General features: G+C 36.0%; 1 protein-coding gene across 1 annotated transcript; it reads right to left on the bottom strand.

Moving 5' to 3' along the window:
• Positions 1-3,208: 3,208 nt before the first annotated feature.
• On the bottom strand, positions 3,209-8,265 carry LOC127128483 (pyruvate dehydrogenase E1 component subunit beta, mitochondrial). Its single transcript, NM_001427676.1, has 15 exons — positions 8,149-8,265; positions 7,968-8,027; positions 7,826-7,879; positions 7,645-7,725; positions 7,529-7,555; positions 7,365-7,427; positions 6,641-6,727; positions 5,177-5,302; positions 4,893-5,026; positions 4,709-4,781; positions 4,538-4,603; positions 4,217-4,255; positions 3,998-4,122; positions 3,802-3,916; positions 3,209-3,708 (listed from the first exon to the last, which is right to left on the bottom strand). Exons 2-15 carry the CDS (start codon positions 7,989-7,991, stop codon positions 3,640-3,642), a joined length of 1,083 nt encoding a protein of 360 aa, NP_001414605.1. The 5' UTR covers positions 7,992-8,027; positions 8,149-8,265; the 3' UTR covers positions 3,209-3,639.
• Between the last annotated feature and the right edge of the window lie 2,006 nt (positions 8,266-10,271).

Genomic DNA, 10,271 nt, shown 5'->3' with positions numbered 1-10,271 from the left:
GGGACTTTATTAATCAACCATAATAAAGAAAATGCCTTTAAATAATTAATAAATAATTCGATACAAGTACCAAAAGTATTGGCCTCTAGGGCTTACACCAACAATATATACATGAAGTCAAAATACACGATAAAGTATAATGAAGTGAAAATAAAATAAAATTCATAGTGAATTCAAATTACAACTACTATATACTGTTGCACATGCCAGACTACAGCTCCTTTGACTCCTCGTGCGCCTTGGCGTCTACTACCCCTTCCCCCTCCCCGACCTCCAACGTTGTCTTCGGCCCATCAGTGCCTCTCGTGCCTCTATCATAATGGAATCTAGGATTTGTCTCACCTCAGACCCATCAGGGAAGATACCTATGTCAATGCATGCATGTACAATCTCCACTATGTGACAACATCTAGGCAAGACATCATGAGCATGATTTAACTGTGTCTGCACATCCTCTAGTATCTCCTGATGAATTGGTCTTGGTGGATCTCCTAGAGTAGCCTACACCATATGCGAATGTGACACCCTGAAGAACCACCTGATGTACCCATCGACATAGCTTTAGTCTCTCAGCTATGGTACTTCGTGCCTCCTCTAGTACCAGATGACTAAGATAATCATCAAACATGGCATATATCTCTTTATGTGTCATAGTAGGAGAAACATAGACAACAGGATGTTTGGGAATAGTCGGAGTGTAGTCGAACTGTCGCATGATGCGCTCAGACATATGAGGAAATGTGAGACGTAATTTGCATGCCAACTATTCCGAGTATAACATTATGTCGTCAAATGGTCGTGTCATACGGTGATCGACATGGTTATTGAAGTGCATATCCCCGACAACCAAGCGGTTAGGATAAACTCTTAATGACTCTATCGCCTGGTTCCCTTTGAACGGATCAAATGCAGAAGCGTGTGGCATATCCTCAATGTAATTTGATACACATGACCAGTCGGAGATGCGCTGGAAGTACAGGAGGATCCAAGTCTGAAAAACGTACGAATTATCACTAAGAGCGTTGCAAAATGTAATGAAAATGACACAGAAACATTAAAAGACCAATAAATATTATTGTCAGTAGTGTGGTGTTGTTTGTGACTTGTTTCATCTTCCACATACATCCGTCTAATAACTTTGAGTACAAGTAGACCAAACAAGTGGGGCCCTAGTTGTACTCATGGATTCGCTCGAAGTCCTCGGAGTATCATGGGTATATGACATATGTATAAGTGGAACTCTTGTCCATAAAAATCGTAGTGCCAATCAAATATAGCATGTATGTTCTCATAGCATACGCTCTAAGGAGCTTCACATGCTCGTCATCGCCTCTAGCCTCCTCAACTCTAAGAATCTCATACGTATATACCTTTCTCGGGAATTTAAACCTAGCATGAGCCCCTCTTTTTTTTCAAACTCCCTCATGGCATCCTCTAGATCAACTCCTAGATATTCTATCATCATTTTAAGTGCCTCGTCTCTGCTAATCCTCCAGTGATCTAGAAGTTCCCACCTGATCGGAAGATGCAACAAATACGACACATTGTCGAATGTGATAGACATCTCACCAAATAGGAGATGAAATAAAAAGGTCTCGGTGTGTCATCTCTCCACGAATGCATTAAGCATCCTGTGGTTGACCGTAACATAACTGATCATGCACAAGTCCTTCATTCCAGATAGGGGCAAAGCAACCTCAAACCACTTCTCATTCGACTGAGGCAAGTTAGTAATCTTCTGTGCATTGTTAATAAACTTCAGCGAATCATGACCCTGTAAAAAAATAAATCAACGTCAAAAACTTCTAATATAATAATAAACATAATTCAAAAGAAAGAGTCCAACTAATTTTACCTCGCTGTCTCAGATGTGTATGGAAGCATGGTCTAGGTACAGAGGCAACAGTGACAATTTTATAGGGCCTCCTCCAAATGTTTGAGGTTGCACTGACTCATCATCCTCAACGGCCTCATCAACGGAGGTAGCACTGACTCATCCGCGTGAGATTCCTCTGGTGCATGGGGTGACATTGGTGCCTCAGGTACCACCGGTGACTCGGTACCTCTGGCACCTGAATAAGTGAAATTGTCGTCTGCAGGAGAATGGAGGCAGTGAAGCGTCAGTAGGTGACATCCGTCTCCTACAGGAAGAAGAATAAGATGGAGAAACATGAGCCTCATAAGTCGATACCTCTGCCTGTGTCAAGCTAGAGTGAGCGGGAGCCTCCAAAACCTGACTTTTTTTCCTCCAGACTGATGCGTGTTGTGCAATCATCCCGTGCCTCAGTCTGATGTACTTGATGTTGATTAAAGAACCTTTGAACTTGATTGTTTGATTTTGGAGTTGATTGATGGAAGAACCATTGAGAGAGTTTAAGAAAATTGTGTTTTTTTAAAATGAGGAAGGAAAGAGTGCGTAAATTTAAGCTTCAATGTCATCCAGAGATGCATCTCCAAAATAATTTTAAAGATCCATCTTCGAAATTTCTATCATTAAATCAGAATTCTATTTACTCAGGATGCATCCAAAGATGTATTTCTAGAACATGAAAACATTTTTGTATTTTCACATGAATTGTATTTTCACAAGGTGTCTCTTTTATGTCAAGGAAAATAATGCCCATATCTTCTCTGGCGCATAACCAATTCCTTTCAGATCCTTCTTTGAAATTACACCATTTGAGGACATTCCATCTTACATTAGATTAATTGACAATCTACTATATCTCAAAATAACAAAACCTAATACCACATTCACAACTCAATTCTTATTCAACCCTACCATTGCTTATTTTACTACACCTGTCAGAGTCTTAAAATATTTGAATTACTGTTCATTGTAATTTATTCTTTCTTGGAGATTCACATATCTGATTGCTAGGCTTTTCTTGTTGATTGGGTATGATGTGTTGACTCTTGAAAATTCACATTTCTTAGCAAGTCAATGATATCTTAGAGAACAAAGAAACAACTCCCAATGTCAATATCTGAGAAAGAGTAACGTGCATTAGATGCCACAACTTGTGAATTACAATGACTATTGTACTTGACCAAAGACTTGCAAATTCAATGCATTGAACTATGTTTATCCATGAAAGAACAAAGCATCTCAAGGTAGACTGTATAAGTGATTATAAGAATCATCATTGTCACACTTCAAATTAAAACCTCATCTAAGATAGAAAAAACATGGTAATCACACATAGTGCCACACCAAAAATACATGCAAAACATAATTTTACTTCAATAACAACTCATCTATATCCTTAAGGAAAATTTCAATACCTAATACTATCATTTGCCAACAAAACTAAACAATAAGCAAGTTAATCAAAAAGTTTATCACTAGGTTGCATACAACTTCCCGTCTTGTGTGTCATTGTAATTAAACATGAACTTCCTCTCAGAAATGCTGAGATGGATTAAAAAAATGTATAGAATCTATTGCTCCTGAAAACTTGGACAATATTATATGCTTACATCACAATTTTTTAAACCAAAGCCTAACAGAATCAGCGAGTAAAACCTCTTTCTTTATGAGGCTGTGGTGAAAATTTGGGGGAAATTATTTTTGGTAACATTAAGTGTTACCAAAGAACAAACCACGACATAAAAAATTTCGGACCTAAATTGATTATTTTAGGCAGCTGCGGCCAGAGGCACGGATCTGTGGCATGCTCTCTTAGCAGCACGGACGATATCTTCAACCTGCAGATCCACATATATCAGCAAGCAATCAGATTTACATGATTGATACACATGTATTGAAAAACGTCAAAAGTAATGTTTAAGAAATATTACATGTGGGACAGCCAATCTCTCGAGATTAGCTGCATAAGGCATGGGAACATCAGCGCCAGCAATTCTCTCGACAGGTGCATCAAGATAGCCAAAACTTTCCTCAATGACAGAAGTACTGCACAATAGAAGTATGAGCTTAGACAACTTCCGGGAGTTAACCAGCAAGATATAGCGAAACTATTGTTAAGAAATAAACCAGATTTCAGCGCCAACACCGTGCTGAGGAAATCCTTCTTCAACTGTCACCAATCTGTTGGTTTTCCTTACGGAAGCATTGATGGTGGGTCGATCAAGTGGCCTGATTGACCGTAAATTAATAACCTGTGTCGATAAAGACCAACACTCATTGTTAGTCATGACCAAAAAGAAGTTGCATAAAGGGCGGAAATTCATCACAATTAATTGCAAAGCCTACCTCGGCACTGATTCCTTCCTTTTCAAGTATCTCAGCAGCCTAAACAAAGTAAGAAAAAAAAAGTTATTCACAAATGTTTGCTTGTTTGGGAAGGAAGACAGGAAGAGGTTAGAGATTCTGACTTTTCTTCAAACATATAAAACAGGTAATGAACAAGTAATCGAAAATAATTATTGTCTTCTTTTCTTCTGTTATTATTTATTCAACACTTACATACAAGACAACCTATATCATTTCACATAATACTAGGTAAATGATAATTAAATTTTAGAACAAACAATAAATATCTAGAATACAAAACGGTCTTTAGGGTAAACAAACCTTTAGAGCAAAGCCAACCATTTTTGAGAAGGCTGTAATAGTCACATCTTTTCCTTCTCTCTCAATCTGTTAAGGGAAAAGCATGAATTTGATAAGAATGCTAAATTTCATAATGTGTGATATCAACAAATGCAAGAAAGGTGTAGTCAACTATTACAGATGATTAAGTACCTTTGCTTTTCCAATGGGAAGGCAAAAGCTGGAATCAAGAACTTCGGCAGAAACAGGGAATGACTCACCATATCTAGAGCACATAACTCATCAAATTAAAAATCATTTAAAACTAGAAATAATGTTGGAAATCTTCAAGCTTCAAGAACTCGTTTAAAATTACTAATCAAACAGCATAACTTACAACAACTCATTTTCAAGGAAAACTACGGGATCAGGGTCCCTAATAGCAGCTTTAAGTAAGCCACGGGCATCCTCAGCTGAATATGGTGCCAAAACTTTCAACCCAGGGCATGAGCCATACCAAGATGCGTAACACTGCAGAAAAGCAAAGTTGTAGGGCACACAAATATAGACAAACACTAAAGTTTATATGCTCAATAGGTCATAACCAAAGTAAAACAGTGGATGTTGCAAAGAAATAGTTCGCGGATGTTTCACTTAGAATAAAATGCCAGAGAAACATACATGAGAGTGCTGAGCACCAACTCCAGCAGCAGCACCATTGGGTCCTCTAAAGACAATAGGTACAGATATTTGCCCAGCAGACATGTAATTTGATTTTGCAGCAGAATTAATGATGTGATCTATTGCCTGCAACACAAATCAAGATGACATGACAATGAAGGGGGATAAATTAAATAGGGATGTTTAGATTAGTCTTTGAAAATTGCCAAGATGATAAGGCGATGTTTAGATTAGTCTTTGGAAAATTGCTTTTGAATGAACTTGACTTTGCATAATTGATTTTAATCAGAAACGTTTTCAAGTGAATGTATTAATGTTACATGAAAAATGATTTTAACATAAAGAACTATTTAGTATCGATAAAAATCACTATTAGGTGGGTGGTTATTAATATGGGTATGCAGAGGAAGAAATACAAACATAAGGCATGCAGACATAAGATATTTCACACAAAAAAAATATATCTAAGACTACTATCAAAATTCAAACAAGTGTTGACAAGAAAAAACAATTTCGGCAAAAAACCTACCAACTAACAAAACCTAACTGATTCATATTGATTCCATGTTACTTTCAAATTAATTAATGCTACATAATTAGTTGATTTATGACGTGTCAAGGGACTGTATACAATAAACTGAACCAGTTCTTTTAATATAGAGGTCAAGAAGTCTCCTACATTTTCGAATCCATAGTTTAGCAGGGCAGTCAATCACAGATTTTGTAGGTTGGGTGTCTTTCCGCAATGCATAAAGAAATGCCTTGGATTATGAACGACCAAGCTACCACATCACCAAAACACATAAACTAGAGACTTCTGTTGTGTCCCTGACAGGTATCTGTTGCAAGTTTTGCCATGCCTACCCTTCTAATTTGACCTCCACACCCCCTCCCCTTTTATGGTTAGAGCTTTCACAACTACCATAGCTCTTTACAGAAGTTTGCTTACTGTTTTGCCTCAGTTATCAGGGTTTTCAAGGATTGTACATCTATACTGTATTATCATGAGTTCTTATTATTAAAGAATAGTGTTTGAAATTCTGGGTAACTTTTGAATTTTTAAGCATTTATTGCACATCTTAAATGAACAATTTGTCTTGTATATATAATCTTCAATATAGTGATCATCTTATTGTATACATAATCTTCAATACTATTCGTCTTGTATACACAGATTCAAAGGGAAGTCAATATGTGTATTTGGCAAATTAATCATCATTTGAAAACTCAGTAACGTGTGTATTCTTATCACGCAGAAGATATAACTCATAAGATGTCAATCTAATGATCTTCCAGAGCAGCCAACTTTTCATGAGAAAATGTTATTCATTAAGAGCATGACTTGCAAATTCCAAGAAGAAAACAAAACACGCAGAAATTTGAGGCGCCAAAAGAAGTAAATTAACACACTTAAATGCACACTCAATTTAAGAAAGAAAGGAAGCAATTGAGATATACGCTAACCTGCATGGAGAAGTTAAATGTCATAAACTCCACAACAGGCTTTAGACCATAGTAAGCAGCACCAACTCCAATCCCAGTAAACCCAGCCTGCGTTACATTAAATGAACGTTATATTTGTGAACAAATTACACCATACAAACATCAGCAACCATGTATAAATCCTGTTTTTTCTTAGGAATTATCTGTCAATTTTTTTTTCATACAAAGTCCACTCATTGGTTTAACTTTGAAAAATGGAAATAAACCAAAGAAAAAAAAAGTGTAACAAAAAGTGAGATACTAAAGCATCAATTTTAAGTTGCCGCTTCAGAGTTAAGAAGCAGGAAAATCTTTTCATGTTCAACAAGCAATTTTTGCAAAATATAAGTTAGCAGAAGCTCACATAAGGAAGACAACCCAACATGACACCCACCCCACAATGTTATCTATGGCGGGCCATGTCAGAGCGCCAAAATTAACACACTTCATGGCTGATACATGACAACACTTCACCCCATGCCATCATATTACCAAAATTCGTATTTGTTCATTTCTATTAGATGGTTGCACTATCGGCTCAAACAATAAAATTTGTACCAATTCACAAGCACTAGTAAATAAACCTAAAAACAATGACGGGCGGGATTAATATGTTTAAGAAATGTAAACATTGAAAGCGAGACACAAAAGCATCATTAAAACCTCGAAAAATCAACTGCGGCAAAAGTAAAAAATAAAAAATAACCTCGGTGATGGGAGTGTCGAGAACCCTTTCAGGACCATACTTCTCTAGCAATCCCTTGGTAATCTAAAACAAAAGAACAAAGAAAAATTATGAATTAAATCGATTCAAAACAAAATAAACCCACATCCATCCAAAAAACAATTCGAGCAAAACACATAACTAACCTTATAAGCACCTTGATATTCTCCAACCTGTAATGAAATACACCCAAAAACACATAAGAAAATCAGGAAAAAAAATCACTTTAGAAGTTGAATTGGGTAGGTAGGCAGGTAGCTACCTCTTCACCCATCAAGAAAACTTTAGAATCAGCAGACATTTCCTCATCAAGTGCAGAATTAAGAGCATCTCTCACTGTCATCTACGTAATAACAATAACAATATTTATAATTTAATTAATTTCAAATTTCAAATTGAGAAAAGTAGAATTAAACTTTGATAAATAAGCAACAAAAAAAAACCTGTTTAGCTGAAGAAGAGAAAAATCTGAATGCGGAGAATGAAGGGCGAATAGTCTGAAAATGAAAAAAAATGTTAATTTGTGAAATGAAAAACACAAAATCAAAAATGATGATAATAAGATTAAAGATAGTGAAATTGTACCTTGTTTCTTATAACACCCAACATGGTTGATTTTGTAGAAGAACTTGAATGAAGTGAAAGCTAATCAGAATAAATCAGAAACTAAATCAATTTTTTTAGTGTTAAGAATTGATTAATGAACGATTGATAGAAGCAGATGAAACCCTAGAAAAATGAAGATCTGGAAGAAACAAAGAGTTACCTGAATCCGATTTGAATCGCTACTCACAGATCAACCAAACTATCTTCCTCCGGATTTTGGTCTCTTTTTCTTATACTATCAATAATATATTCTCTGCATATTATTCTCTTTATAAATATTTTCTAAATAATATAATATTCTTTCGTTTCAAAAACAATCCATCTAATTAATCTTTTTAAATAAACTAAAAAGAAAAGAATTTTTTTATTACAAAACTAAAAAGAATCTTACTAACCGACTAAAAGTTACGTAGAAGTTTTTTATCATGTATTATTGTGATTATTTTGATAATAAAATAAAAGTATTAAATTGAGAATATTAATTATATTTGATTATTATAAAATGGTATATATATATGAACAAGAACAGAACGCCAATGCCACCAACCAGTCACCAGTTGGGCCTCCAAGTAGGAGTAGGTAGGGGTGGCAAATGGGCTAGATTTAGTCCTACCACCCAGTTATAATTCACACCCTCTATTTGTATCACAGTGTTTTTACTATATTATTCTTGTATATTAAAATATTATTTTTTATTTTTGTTAATAATATTTTTTATTTTTTAAAATTGTGTGATCTATCGGAGAGTTTGAGCTAACTATTGAATTTTTATAAATAAGATGTATTTTTATCGATAATTTATATTGTATATCGGATTTTTCGTTAAAAAAATGCTTTATTACTGGTATTTTTGAAATGTCCGATAAAAACTCATATTTTTCATGTATTTTTATCGAATATTTTAAAAAATCTTGTTAAACCTCGTGCATTTTTTACCAGTGATTTTGAAAAATTCGATAAAAATGGATATAATATTGAATATTTCAAAATAACCAGTAGAATAAAATGTTGAGATGGTAATCAGATTTTTAAAAAGTAATGTAGTTTATTTTGTCTTTGCTTTTTTTTTGTAGTGAGGACGAGACGACATAATTGCATCAGGCTGATTGACGTAGTTGAGAGAGCAGCTGCAGAGAGCTCTCGTGTTTGGGCAGATGGCGTCAAGGATTCGTATATTCGAGCGGGTAAAGTAATTTCCACTAATTCACAAAGGAATATGATGGTTCGGCAAGCACACGCACCCCGCACTATCGGACGTATATGATGTAGAGCTGATGGACGGGACATAGATCTTGTGGATGAGTCCAATGTTGTGGTTATTGACGATGTCGAGATATCAGCTCGTGAGGTGTAGTCGGAATGACAGGCAGGTGGTGGTTAAGATAGAAGTAATACATCATACTGTAACAGAGGCACAATATAGTGACATATCGACAACACATCAACGAAATGGTCCGCCATTGCCTGCTCCTTTTTCTAAGATCTCCTGACGAGTTGGTCTCAGAGGATCTCCTTCTACATCTGGTGTCATGTAAGGATATGGCACACAACTTACATCCTTTGGGACCAGATGATCATATTTCTCCATAAAATGTCCCATCAACATCTTTGTAAAGGACAGTGGTGTGAGTAGCAACAATGACGGCCTATAGGTATATTATGCGTATAATCGAACGATCACATGACTCACTTAGGTAGATAAGGGTACCTAAGTCGAGACCCACATGTCAATCATCCATAATACAAGGCTATCATCTTTAAGGGTCGTGCCTCACGGTGATCGACGGACGACATAAATCAAATATCATTTGGCACGATACAGTTAACAAAAACTCGGAATGGGTGACTCCATTTGAGCGAGATGGTCAAGCATGCACGTGGCAAAGCCTTAAAGTAGTCTTTCAAGTATTGCCCAGACGGTGAGACGTGGAAAATATTGGTGGTTTCGTGCTTGAAATTTGATGTGTCAACCAAAACCACGAGATATGACCTCAAAGCACATGCTCTATGATATGTAACATATGCATCATCACCATCACCATCCACAACTGCAACCAAGTGGTTTTCATACAGATTCGCAAAAAATGAAAATCTAGCATGACATCCTTTTGTGTCGTTTATCTCTTGTTGGGGTTTTCCCGGGTCAGCCTCCAAATAAGTCACCATCATGTGCAGTGCCTTATGCCTACTGGTTATAAAGTAGTTTAATAATTTTCCTGTGATTTGAAGATGTAGAAGGCATGATACATCATCAAGTGTGGTGGACATCTCATTGATCAGAAG

Source organism: Lathyrus oleraceus, chromosome 3 (assembly GCF_024323335.1).
Source record: "Lathyrus oleraceus cultivar Zhongwan6 chromosome 3, CAAS_Psat_ZW6_1.0, whole genome shotgun sequence".
Taxonomy (NCBI): domain Eukaryota; kingdom Viridiplantae; phylum Streptophyta; class Magnoliopsida; order Fabales; family Fabaceae; genus Lathyrus; species Lathyrus oleraceus.
This window is presented reverse-complemented; position numbering and strand designations above follow the sequence as displayed.

Coding starts and splice junctions, on each gene's coding strand:
- LOC127128483 (NM_001427676.1), bottom strand. CDS start 7,991: ATGTTGGGTGTTATAAGAAACAAG. Junction 6,728..7,364: donor TCGACACTCCCATCACCGAG/GTTATTTTTTAT, acceptor AATGTAACGCAG/GCTGGGTTTACTGGGATTGG. Junction 5,027..5,176: donor TTGGTGCTCAGCACTCTCAT/GTATGTTTCTCT, acceptor GCTTTTCTGCAG/TGTTACGCATCTTGGTATGG.